The 13,757-nt window shown below is 48.2% G+C and overlaps 1 protein-coding gene across 7 annotated transcripts in view; it reads right to left on the bottom strand.

Annotated features, from left to right (window-relative positions):
- Positions 1-3,911: 3,911 nt before the first annotated feature.
- The window catches only part of Syne3 (spectrin repeat containing nuclear envelope family member 3), an 84,834-nt gene continuing 74,988 nt past the window's right edge, over positions 3,912-13,757 (bottom strand). For 6 of the 7 annotated variants that reach the window (XM_074067207.1, XM_074067208.1, XM_074067204.1 and 3 more), the window contains 2 exons: positions 6,453-6,602; positions 3,912-4,925 (listed from right to left, as the gene is read on the bottom strand). In XM_074067207.1, the coding sequence (XP_073923308.1) occupies positions 4,725-4,925; positions 6,453-6,602 (351 nt within the window). In that variant the 3' untranslated portion in view covers positions 3,912-4,724. The remainder of the gene's footprint in view (positions 4,926-6,452; positions 6,603-13,757) is intronic. The other variant, XM_074067210.1, reaches the window with a different exon arrangement.

The raw sequence follows: 13,757 nt of genomic DNA, 5'->3' as shown, positions 1-13,757 counted from the left end.
TTCTTCTGAGGACAGACAGAAGGTGTTGCTCTTGCACACTGGAGCTTAGGAGACATGACAGCTGGTCTTAGGTCCTTTCATTGCTGCTTTCTGCTGGAGGAGCCACAGGCTCTGTCTATTGGATGATGGGGCTCCCTGTAGAGGAGGGGAGCTTGCCTCCCTCTCCAGGCCTCAGTGGTCTGCTAGAGAGCCAGGGACTGGCCTGAAAAAGCTCAAGACATCCCCTCCCTTTCTAGGATTTGCTCCCAGGAGCTTGTCATGTCCAAGAGCAAGTTAAAGCTGATGTGAATTTCCTGGGCTGAATCCAAACAAACAAAGTGGGGGTAATAAGCCGGCATGGGAGGCACAGCAGGATGAGGGGGGCGCCGTCTCTGCACACAAGCTCTGATGAGGGCCGTCACTCGTTGCACCTGTCCACTCCCAGGCTCCCCAAAAAGGATGTTTGCAATACCTGTGATTGGACTGAAAGGGCCCAGGGACCCCTGCTGACTGGCAGCAGGTGGCAGGCAGTGGGGACACCACTCTCAGCACTTCAAGGATGAACACCTCCAGATTCTGCTAGCTGAGCATAAGATCCAGAAGTGGGGGATCGGGATGAACCCTGCACTTTTTCTCCAGCACTGGCAGAGGCCTCTAAGTGTCACCCTAATCTATTCTACCCTTCTTTCTTATGACAAGAGTCCCATTTTGTGGGGAGCATGTTCCCAAACACTGTGAATGTGGGAAAACCATGTCACACAGTCCTGGCCAGCGAGAGGAGAAAAGACATAACCGGGTGAAGCTTCTGGGAACACATTTTATGAGAGCAGACTCAGCTGGTTCGCTTCCTTCCCTTCTGCCTGGAACACAGATGAAAAAATGGAGATGGAGCAACCACCTCCTGGGCCATAAGGTGATCATGACCCAAAGGAAAGAAGAGTTGCAAAACTTTGGCTCTGACATTCTTGAGCTGAGGAAATGGTGCCAGTCACTCCCATCTCTAGACTTTTCAGAGGGAGAGAGATGTGAAGTCTTTAACTGTTTGTAGCCCAAGTTGGTGGGGGAGGGGAATTATGTTACTTGTAGCTGAATCTGGAGGTTTCACCTCTACACAGGTAGACGAAGGTAGGCACCTTCGTCTTCCTAGAATATCTGACACTCCATCCAGGGGAGCTTCCCTGACTGGCCACACAGCCTTTAAATAGCAGCACTTCCACTAAACCTGCCAGGTGCAAGGTGCACACATCACCCCACTTTTGGAACTAACTCCTGAGTGAGTATGAGCTGCTGCAGCCTTGTTGTTCCAATCTGTAAAACAGGCACCAAGTTGTAACATGACAGTCCTCCCCTGATAGCCTGAAAACCCAGGGATGGTCCCCCAACAGAACATCCAGCATTTGCCCCTTCTCTTTGTCCTACCTGCTGGTTTACTTCAGGACCTGCTCCTGGGGTTAGCCTGCCTCATCCAAGTATCAGCAAAGGAAAAATGATTTTTGATTGGAAATGTCCTAACTTTAGCATAAATTGAAAGGAATGAAGGGAGCAAGGAAAGGGGGAAAGGGTAGGGAGAGAGAAGAGGGGAGGGGGAGGGAGGGAGAAGGAAGAAAAGAAGGGGAATGGAGAGGGAGGGAGGAAGGAAGGAAGGAAGGAAGAAAGGAAGGGGGAGGAAAGGGGGAAGGAGAGAGGGAAGGAGGCAGGCTAGAATTGTCTACTCAATTCTGGTACAGGTGTTACAATGTCAAATGGGTCTTTCTCACAGGACAAACATGATGATAGATGGCAGCTACTGGCATCAGTTGAAGCCTATGAGGTCCATTCAGGTTGGAGGAGCACATCTCAATCATCAACTCCTCATGTCTGCCATGGATGCAATAAGGGAGGTGGAGCACTGACCCTGAAGAGATATCGGGAGTTGAAGAGGAGCGGGAGTTGTAAAGTGCCCACCAGGTACTGCAGTGCCCAGTGAGGGTGGCCTTTGTTTCTGAGGATAGCATCCCCTTTGCCCTTCCCCCTGGGCACCTCCAGGGTCTCCTGGCCTTACCTGCAGCCCTTTCCTGCCCATTCCATCCTCTCCCATCCTTACTTTATAAATGCTCTGAGTCTAGCATGTGGTGTTCTGCACCTGAACAACAGACCAATAGACAAAGAAGAAAAGGACAGGGAAGGGAGGACAGATGAAGGGTAACCAACAGTAATCTATTTGGGTCTCTCCCCTTCTCTCTCTCTCTCTCTCTCTCTCACATACACACACACACACACACACACACACACACACACACACACACACACACACACACACACACATACATCCCTAGCCTAGGCTGGGCTGTGATAGTCCCATGTCCTATCACCAATTCCTAAGAGGAACAATACAGGCACATGGGGTCCTCAGACACCATCCTCAAATGGCACCTTCAAGCTCTTCATGGCTGTTGTTAAAGAGGCTGGAAAGTAACGCCACGAAAAGTAACAGCTGTCGGCACCTACTTTAAGCAATGAGATTACATTTGAAAAGCACCTGCCACAGGTTATTACATCATATTACAATCGCATTTATATGAAAGTAATAAAAATATCAATTCTCTGTTTAAAAAAAAGTTATGCAAACAAGCAGACTTTACAGCATCATTGTCAAAGTTTAAAAATAGAGGTTTTCTCACCCCTCCCCCACAAGTAGTACAGGCAACACCATTGCATTGATGGTAATCTCCTCTCTCCCTCTCTCCTTCTCTCTCCCTCCCTGTCTCTCTCTCTGGCCCTGTAGCTGGGTTTCCAAATGCCCAGAGAGAAGTGCGCTTTCTGGTCAGTACCAAGGGTTCCTCTAGCACTGCTTTCCTGCCCCACGAATGCCCAGCTCTTCCTAATTACTGTGCACATGATGCCAGCTGCCCAGTGGCCAGGCCTGACGCTAGGATGGGAGGGGTTCGTGTGCACATGACAGCGCAATATGGGGTTCAGGACCCGCTTAGGGCCTCAGCTTCCCCTCGGTTTAAAGTGCCTCTCTGTAACACTATGATTCCAGATGTGATACAAGGCCTTGAGGACATCCCCCTTGGAGTTCCCATTCATAGCTGAACAGACAAAATTCATCTGTAAAGAATGGGCACTAAGTATTTTTTAAAAAGACAAAATTTAGTGTCAGTTTAGGGAAAACACGATCCAGTTTTAAAGCACTTAGGAGCCATCCCAGAAGGCTCGGGCAAGGAAGAGGCATGTTTCCAGCCTCACAGTCCAACCTGAACTCAGCCTGGTCCCTTCCCACATCTGCATGGAGCCCACCTTGTCTAGTCTTGGCCAGAGAGGCCAGATTGGGTGGCCAAGGCCCTGGTCCCATGCAGGAGTGTGTGGGGGACATTCTTGGTCCAATGGAAGGAGAAGGGGAACCCTTCAGACAGGTCAAGCCCCTCAGCTGAGTCTCAAACTCTGTCTTGGACCCTTGATTCCCTGATCCCTGGAAAGGCAGGTGCTTCCCTGCTGCCCTCAGCCCAGTAGTAGCCAGGTGACATGCTGTTCCTGGGGTCCTCAGGGATTGCTGCACACGGAGTGTGTTTCACCCTTCCACATGGGGATAAAAAGTAAATTCTATCTCCTTCCCTTTCTCTGGGAACAAAACACACAAAGCCAAATCTGTCCACCTCTAAAGTCTCCGTGGGTATTCCCTGCTCCTACCAGAGGCTGCTGGGAGGGGGGAGAGGGTCTTGCACCCAGTGACACCAGTACACTGAGCTTTTTCAGTTCTGTGTTTGTTCTTCCAGTTCTTCTTTCCCCCCTTGATGTCACATTTGCACTCGTCACTTCTCACTGCTATCACTGTGTCTGCCTCTGGCCATCAGCATTTCTACTTCTGATCTTTGTGCTTTTAAAAACTAACCAGGCACATTCATTTCCACTGTGTATAAAGTGAGAGTCACTGGGCTCTGAGTGAGGGTCTGTCCTTTTTTTCCTTTTATTTATTTATTTTTTTTGATGTGGCACTGGGGATTTGAACTCAGTGCCTCACACTTGCTAGGCAGGCGCTCTACCACTTGAGCCACTCTGCCAGCCCTTTACATGTTGGTTATTTTTGAGACAGGGTCTCATTTTATGCCAAGGCCAGCTTGGACTGTGGTCCACTTATTGTGCTTCCTGCATAGCTGGGATCACAGGTGCACACCACCGTGCCCAGCTATTGCTTGAGTTGGGGTCTTGGAAACTTTTTGCCTGTGCTGGCCTTAAACCTAGATTCTCCCAATCTTTACCTCTCGAGTAGCTGGAATTACAGACTTGAGCCTCAGTACCCAGCCCCGATCTGCTCTACTCTGTTGACAGTTCAGAGGTCTTTTCATTAATATCTGGGGTCAAGGTTGGCTTCTGGGTAAGAGAGTGACAAAAAAAGTGATATGTCATTATTCCTGCCTTCCAGAGCTGACTGCAGACACAAGTGCCATACAGTTGCACTGGAGAAACACACAGCTGGGAAACCCCTAACGAAAGACAGGCATCATATATGAAATTATACATGTGAGCAGTTACATATAAAAATCTGTACATGATTCCCTAGTTACACATAGTACACATTTAGTATAAATAGACAAAGATACTGGTGTATAAAAAGTAAATCTGTTCTGGGAGCTGACGCAGCATCTATACCGTAGGTCTCTTCCATCCCTGGCCAAGTGTTTCCAGTTTCCCCAGCCTGCAGTCTCAGAGGAGCCCTGGCTCGGCTGGAGGCTGCAGGAGGAATGTCACCTGTGTGCCCCAGTGGGCTAGGTGGGCGGAGGGCCGTTGTAGCGGAGCATGAGTGTGAAGGAGTGGGCAAGGTTGTTGGCCATGGAGCAGCTGCGCTCCTCAACCCCGGCAGGGAGTAGGAAGAGCAGGAGCAGGAAGAGCAGGAGCAGCAGCTGCAACGGGAGTGCCATGCGACATGCCTTCCGCAGGAGCGAGTGGAGTCCCCAGCGCCACCGGGTCTGTGGGACCAACACAGGACAGGACATAAGTGGGTGACTGCAGCTCCCTGGGGGAGCAGGGCAGGTGGGTGGCCACACGGGACTCACTGTGCCACTACACGTGTCTCAGCTTGCTCATCTGTGAAATGGGGCTAATGACCTGTGCAGCTTTCTCTAACCATTCAAGGTGGAAAGGAAGCAAAGACATAAAATGACAGGTTCTGCCCATTATTCTTCCAGTGGACAGTCTCCAAGTCAGATGGTTTATTCACTTTTTTTTTTTTTCAGTACTGGGGCTTGAACTCAGGGCCTTCACCTTGAGCCACTCCACCAGCCCTACTTTTTGTGATAGGGTTTTTCGAGCTAGGGTCTTGCAAGCTATTTGCCTGGCCTGTCTTCAAACTGTGACCATCCTGAGTAGCTAGGATTGCAGGCATGAACCACTACTGCCCGGAACAATTTTCAACCTTGACAATGGTGTGAAAGTGCTACACTCTCAGTGGAAACCGTACTTTGAATTTTTATCTTTTTCCCAGTCTGGATATGCTGGGTATCGGGAGTGACAATGGTTCCCAGTCAGCCCCTGGAACTCGAAGGTGAATGACAACATGACAGTGTCCTACGGCCAAGCCGGCATGAGACAGGGTAGATGTGTTGTACGCATTTCCCTCTTACAATATTTTCAACTCCCACTGGGTTTATCAGGACACAAACCCTATCCTAAGTGGAGGGGTGGCTGGTAAGGGTGCTCACTGGGATCTTGAGGACCAAGCAACTTCTTTAAGCCTCAGAAATAGGAGTAAAGATGATGGCTACCTGACATAGTTGTGATGCTGAAATGAGATGGCTCCTGGCCATGGACGGTCCCCACCCAAAAACTGCTGTCATCATTAGTGTGCATCCTTAATATCACCACCATCTGAACCATCGCCATCACCAGCACCATCATCATGGGTAGTGGCAGCTGACTTTCTCTTCTTCATCATCATTGTCACTATTGCTGCCACCTGATGGTCACCCTCACAAGCTCCAGAGACCAATAGACCTCGCTGCTGTAATGTCCACAAAAGTGCTCAAAAGGTATTTCCTAAATCCTTCAGGGACCAGCCGGGTTGTGGCTTCACAGGTGTTCAGACTAGAAATGCGAGGCAAGAGCTGGTCACTTAGGAAAGCAGAGACCCTGGTGGCCGAGATGTGGCATGGTGCAGGACAGGGGCCCCACTCTTCAGAATTTGGTAGGGTGGGCACCAATCTAGACTCCTTCACATAACATCTAGGTGACCTTGGGAAAATCAATAACCTCTCTGTGTCTGTTTCCATCTTTGCAAAGTAGGGATGGAGTGCCTGCTGGGGATGGGGAGGACTCAAAGCAAAGTATGTTTGACCACAGTTCAAATGTGCCAGCTCTTACTATTTGTGTTATTAGTGATAAAATCTAGCAATCTTAGCAATGATTTGTGCCATAGTTACCTTAATATTACTAATAACTGTCCTTGTACTATTAGTATAGGCCATATCAGCTGACTCCCCGAAGAAGCAAAGACTCACCGTGCAGAGCACACATGGCCACTGTCCAGGGATGATGTCAGTGATGGTGACCATGGTGATGGGGTGATGGTGACAGCTGGGGTGGGGGTGGTGGCAGCAAGGATGTTGATATTGGTGATGATCATGGTGATGGTGATAATGGAGATGATGCTGGTGATGGGAGGCGGAGGAGATGGTCATCACCATGGTGATGACAGTGGTGGTGGTGGTGGTAGTGTAGTGACAGAAGGAAGAACCATAGCTCCTGCAGGCACTTGTGGGGAGTCTGACCTGGGCACGCCGTCTCTCCGCCTCTCCTATCTGAGCCATCTCCCCCTCTCTTTTTCCCCAACCATCTCTCCAGATCACAACACCTGACCCTCTGCCTCCAGCCTCAAATGTTGCCACTCACCAAAGTCCTGGGCGCTGACTTTGCGTGGACTGCGTGCAGCCCAGGCAGGAATACGCACTGGTGGCTGTATTTACTCAGCAATGACTTCAGGAGGAGTGGGCAGGACACACTGTTTAAGCGTATGATTCATGGAGGAGGTGGCCCTTCCCTGCCACTGGGCTGGGTCAGGCATGGCTGTAACAGGCTCGGTTCTCAGTGGGCTCTGAGAACCTGTGGAGGCCCTGGCTCGACATCTTGACATATCCTGATGATTCTGTCTGATTTCAAGCCTCTAAATGTATGCAGACAGGGCTAGGGGGTGAGGGGTAAAGACGACATGCTACAGGCCCACCCCAGCCTGGGCTTCCACTACAACAGAAACCTGTAATTATGGCCTCCCAAGTGGAGGGTCTGTTTATAACATCCTTTTCCTGTTGACTCCTCTGTTCTCAGAGCTGACACTTTGCTTATGCAAGTGAGCAGTGTGACTTGGCTGTGACCCTCTGGGGGTTGTTTGTATCTACAAGTGTTGGCCAGGGTGGTCTTCTTCAAAGGGGGCTTACTGCCTGCCCAGGCTTCTCACTTGGAGCCTCTTCCCGTCGAGGGCCCTGAATTTCAAATGATCTTTAGAATAAACTATGTTTTAATATGATTCTCAAGTGCGTTGAACACAGTCTCACACACTCACGCACGCATGCATGCACACAAAGGGGCCTGAACTGCCTTCTAAGAAGTCAACAAGGAAATGGACAATCCTAGTTCCAAGAGCTTTTCTGTGTTTTAGTTTCCCCTTTTCTCTGCTCAGAACTACCCAAAGAGAGAAGGGGCTTAGCTTCTTCGGGGTGAAGCCCCCTATCCCTCAGGGCCAAAGCAGAGCGTGGATGAGCAGGTAGTAGGGGAAAAGACAGGAGGTGCTGGTGTCAAGGAATCATACTTCCCAAGGACTCTGTAGTCCATCATGGTCACACAGCACCCACACTCCAGAGTTCTGAGGAATTCAGGCCTCTTGCCTAGGTCATAGTATGTGACTTAGTCTTCTGCCATGGATGAAATGGGACATGAGAGAATAAAAGGTTCAGAGTCCTGGGCTCTAACCCAGACTCATCTACTTCCTAGCTGCATGACCTAGAACAGGTTGCTTAGGTACTCGGGGCCTCAGTTTCTTCATCTGCTGGGGAGAAGGAAGAATGACTGACACTTGCTTACCTAACCTATAAGGATAAAAGAGGCAAGGCATGCTATGCTTAACAGGTGTGGTGGATGCTCAATAAAGGTCCACACCTCTCTTCTAGCTGATGGGCACTGAGGCAGATGGGCGGTCCCTACGAGCCCCACAAGCTTCCTGTCCACCTGGGATGCAGGAGTCAGGCACCACCAACCTCTCCAGACCCCTCAGAGAGAAAAGCGCTTCTTCCTTCAATATCCTTTCTTGGCTCCCAAGAGACCCTTGTGCTCTCTGGCCACAGGGCCTTTGTGTATCCTGTTCCCTCTGTCTGTAACACTCATTTTCTCCTTTCCCCAACCCACCTGGTAATTCTAATACCAGCTGAGTTACTTCCTCAGGGAGACTTTCCTTGGCCTCTAGACCAAAAAGAAGCCCACCACCCATTCTCATGGCACCAGTACCTTCCAACCTTAGGATCACTGATTAAGCTCTGTGCTGCCCTCACCTTGCAGGCAGAGCTCACCTCCTTTTTCTCACTGCTACATCCTTAGCAGTGCTCAATAAGTATCTGCTGGATGGTTGAAGGGATGAATAAGGCTCCTCTGTCCTGTGCTCTGGCCATCTGCTGGTCCTTGGGTGCCACAAGGTGACCATAGGGACACTTGCTGACCACTGTCAGTGAATGTTCTCCCAATGGTCCACCAGAACATCTGAGCTCCACTTGTCAATCCATGAACTCACCGACTCCCCCAAAGGCCCGGAGCTGAGCATGACCTTGGCCATAACCTTCCTGAACTCCTCAACCGTTCGCGAGATCAGCTTTCCTCTGCACGTTTTAGAGGGAGAAATTGAGGCTAAGGGAGAGTAGCTAGCCCAAGTCATGTGGACAGGCTCAACATTTCAGCATCACTTTCTACAAAGTCCCCCCTGCCCATCCCACAGGGCGTTTCTCACAAAAAAACAGCCACTAAAACATTAGCCCAAGTCACAAGTTGCCCTCTGCATAAGTTCTTTAATTTTTTTTTTTTGGTGGTACTAGAAATTGAACCCAGGGCATTGTGCATGCCAGGCAAGCATTATACCACTTGACCCATAGCCCCAGTCCCTTTGGTTTGTATTTTGTTTGTGAGATAGGGTCTTGTGCCTAACTTTGTCCAAACTGGCCTTAAACTTGTGATCCTCCTGCCTCTGCCTCCTGAGTAGCTGGGATTACAGACAGGTGTACACTACCATGCCTGGCTTCAGCCCCCGTTGTTAAAACTGGGTCTGTCACGGCTGGGCCAACCTGACCTGGAGTCTCACATGTGGAAGTCATGCCACATGACTGGTGCCACCAGCACACTATGCTGCAGGGCTAGGGGACTTCGCATGTGTCCCATCCTGGGAGGGGCTGGCACAGTTGGGGGAGGGGGCAGGACTCATTGTATCTCTGTAGTGGGGAGGCTCTGCATGAGACAGCAGCCACAGAGCTTATTTTTTCAGATTTTTGGGCTGGACTAGAGAGGAGGGAGTCACCCTGAGCTGGCCTTTTGGAGGTGGCTTCCCTCACGGACAGGCAGTGCCCTTGGATGTACTGATTGAGTTTATCCTTACTCAAGTAAGGATTGAACCTCCCTCTGCCCTGGCCAGTTCTTCCCTCATCTTCCTTCCTCTGAGATGCACCCAGACCAGGCTGTGAGCTTAGGACCAGAACCAAGATCAGTGAGGGGCAGGGATGAGAAAATGGGTGGTCATGACACTTCAATGATGTGAGGATGGGGTTTGGATGGGCGCAGGAAAAAAGTGAAGTCTCCCTGAGATATGCTGAGTCGGAGTGCTCTGTGGGACCCCAGAGACATCTAGCGGGTAGCTGGGTCTTTGGGATGTGGCTGGAAGGAGAGCCCTGAAAGGAGATGGAGCAGGGAACAGAGGTGGAAGGAGCTGCTGGGGAGCCAGGGAGCCAGGAAGGGGAAAGGGTCCTGGGGAACCCAGGGGTGCCCCCCTCACCAGTGCAGGAGGCACTGCACTTCCAGCCCCTCACAGGTAACTAACTAATCACGAAAGAAATGACTGCGACTTTACAGGAAAGAAACCCATAAGGGAGTCACCACCTTAGCAGAGCGGCAGAGTTGCATGGTCAGCATTGGGGTGCATGGACGTTGTGTGCTTCCTGAGAAGACATCAGCCTCACTCCTGTGACATTCATGCCAGAAATACACAACCAAAGCCCATCACGAGAAGCATGAATGAAACCCAAAAGGAGGGCCCATTCCACACTTCCTGGCCCAGGCTCAAGAAGGTCAAGGTCAATAAAAATGAAGAAACACTGAGGAAGAGCTCCAGCGCAAAGAAGGTTAATAAAACAAGACAACTGAATGCATGTGTGGTCCTGGACTGGTGTCCCGGATGGAGGACAAGGCATAAAAATGGCTGCAAATGGTATATTCAGATAATGTGCCATCAAGCCACAGAAAACCATGGGGGTCTGAAAAAGAATGTATGAAAACAATTCCATTTACAATAGCCTCAAAAAAAATCAAATACCTGGGTGTAAACCTAACAAAAGATGTGAAGGACCTCTACAAGGAAAACTATACACTTCTGAAGAAAGAGATTGAGGAAGACTATAGAAAGTGGAGACATCTCCCATGCTCATGGATTGGTAGAATCAACATAGTAAAAATGTCTATACTCCCAAAAGTAATCTACATGTTTAATGCAATTCCCATCAAAATCCCAATGACATTCATCAAAGAGATTGAAAAATCTACCGTTAAATTTATATGGAAACACAAGAGGCCACGAATAGCCAAGGCAATACTCAGTCAAAAGAACAATGCTGGAGGTATCACGATACTTGACTTCAAACTATATTACAAAGCAAAAGCAATAAAAACAGCATGGTACTGGCACAAAAACAGACATGAAGACCAGTGGAACAGAATAGAGGACCCAGATATGAAGTCACACAACTATAACCAACTTGTCTTTGACAAAGGAGCTAAAAATATACGATGGAGAAATAGCAGCCTCTTCAACAAAAACTGCTGGGAAAACTGGTTAGCAGTCTGCAAAAAACTGAAACTAGATCCATGTATATCACCCTATACCAATATTGACTCAAAATGGATCAAGGACCTTAATATCAGACCACAAACTCTAAAGTTGATATAGGAAATTGTAGGAAATACTCTGGAGTTAGTAGGTATAGGTAAGAACTTTCTCAATGAAACCCCAACAGTACAGCAACTAAGAGATAGCATAGATAAATGGGACCTTATAAAGCTAAAAAGCTTCTGTTCATCAAAAGAAATGGTCTCTAAACTGGAGAGACCACCCACAGAGTGGGAGAAAATATTTGCCAACTAAACATCAGACAAAGGACTGATAACCAGAATATATAGGGAACTTAAAAAACCAAATTCTCCCAAAACTAATGAACCAATAAAGAAATGGGCAAGTGAACTAAATGGAACTTTCTCAAAAGAAGAAATTCAAATGGCCAAAAAACAAATGAAAAAATGCTCACCATCTCTAGCAATAAAGCAAATGCAAACTAAAACCATGCTAAGATTCCACCTCACCCCTGTTAGAATAGCCATCATTAGCAACACCACCAACAACAGGTGTTGGCAAGGATTCCGGTAAAAAGGAACCCTCTTACACTGTTGGTGGGAATGTAAACTAGTATAACCACTCTGGAAAAAAATTTGGAAGCTACTTAAAAATCTAAACATTGATCTACCATTTGATCCAGCAATACCACTCTTGGGGATATACCCAAAAGACTGTGACACAGGTTACTCCAGAGGCACCTGCACACCCATGTTTATTGCAGCACTATTCACAATAGCCAAGTGATGGAAACAGCCAAGATGCCCCAGCACTGACGAATGGATTAAGAAAATGTGGTATCTACACACAGTGGAATTTCATGCGGCCTTGAAGAATGAAATGTTGTTATTCGCTGGTAAATGGATGGAATTGGAGAACATCATTCTGAGTGAGGTTAGCCTGGCCCAAAAGACCAAAAATTGTATGTTCTCCCTCATATGCGGACATTAGATCAAGGGCAAACACAACAAGGGGATTGGACTTTGAGTACATGATAAAAGTGAGAGCACACAAGGGAGGGGTGAGGATAGGTAAGACACCTAAAAAATTAGCTAGCATTTGTTGCCCTTAACGCAGAGAAACTAAAGCAGATACCTTAAAAGCAACTGAGGCCAATAGGAAAAGGGGAGCAGGAACTAGAGAAAAGGTGAGATCAAGAAGAATTAACCTAGAAGGTAACACACACTCACAGGAAATCAATGCGAGACAACTTCCTGTATAGCTATCCTTATCTCAACCAGCAAAAACCCTTGTTCCTTCCTATTATTGGTTATACTCTCTCTACAACAAAATTAGAGATAAGGGCAAAATAGTTTCTGCTGGGTATTGAGGGGGTAGGGGGGAGAGGGAGGGGACGGGGTGGGTGGTAAGGGAGGGGGTGGGGGCAGGGGGGAGAAATGACCCAAGTCTTGTATGCACATATGAATAATAAAAGAAAAAAAAAAAAAGAAAAACATGGGGGCAAAACTCAAATGCATGTTGGTAAGTAAAAGAAGCCAGTCTGAAGAGGCCACACAGTGAATGAGCCAAAATCTATGACATCCTGGGAAAGGCAAAACAGAAAAAAATCAGTGTTGCAGGGCCTGAAGGGAGAAGGGGAGAAGGGGGAAGGGGAGGAACAGGTGGAGCGCAGGGGATTTCCAGGCCCGTGGAACCACTGTATGAGAACGTAACAGTAGACACCTATCCTTACTCATTTGTCCAAATGCCGAGAATGGGCAACCTCAGAGTGACCCCTAATTCACACCGTGGACTTTAGTCAATAGTGATGCATCTGCCCTGGTTCATCATTTGTAAGAAAGGTACCACCTAAGGCAAGAGAGGAAGCCAAGGAGCCATTTCCTCCAGCTAGAAAAGAAGGTGGGGACTGCAGGTGTGGGTCAAGCAGTACGGTGCCTGGTTAGCATGTGTGAAGCCCTGAGTTCAAACCCCAGTGTTGCCAAAAAAAAAAGAAAAGAAAAAAGGAGGAGGAGGAGGAGAAGAGGAAGAGGAAGAAGAAGAAGAAGAAGGAGAAGGAGGAGGAGGAAGAGAAGAAGAAGGAGAGAGAAAGACCAGGCATAGCTGTGAGAGGAAGTTTCTCTCTGTGTACTGTGGCAAGCTCTCCGATGCTTTCTAAGATTTGACACTGCACTATTTCATCCAATCTAAGACACCAATCATTATTTTGCCTACCATGAAGAAGCTGGGGCACCAGGCTATACCTTCGATGGAAAAACCACCTCACAGAGAGTGGGGGCCAGGACAGCCAGCATGTCAGCTCAGCATTGGACAAGAGGAGGAAACAAAAACTCTTCCCTGAGAGTTTGAGCCACAGGCCAAAGCTCCATTGATAGGGCAGTCTCAAGCTCACACAAATCATTGTGTCCAAAGAGAAACAAAACAAAATGTGACCTGCAATGAACCAAGCCTTATATGCACATATGAATAATAAAAGAAAAATGAAAAAAAAATAATAAAATAAAATGAACTACTCAATATCCCAAAAAAAAAAAACAAAAACAAAAAAACAAAATGTGACCTGCCAGCAGGGATTTGGATTTAAAGAACCCCCAGGTGGCTGTGTTCTGGGAAGGGGGGAGGGAGCAATGGCAAAGACTCACTAGAAGAACTGGATTGTACTAAGATGCCTAACTGCCAGGGATGGGAAAATGTGAACGTTATGAGTGTGAAAACCTAT

Source organism: Castor canadensis, chromosome 3 (assembly GCF_047511655.1).
Source record: "Castor canadensis chromosome 3, mCasCan1.hap1v2, whole genome shotgun sequence".
Lineage (NCBI taxonomy): Eukaryota > Metazoa > Chordata > Mammalia > Rodentia > Castoridae > Castor > Castor canadensis.
The sequence above is the reverse complement of the archived record's forward strand: the minus strand, read 5'-3'. Positions and strand labels throughout refer to the sequence as shown.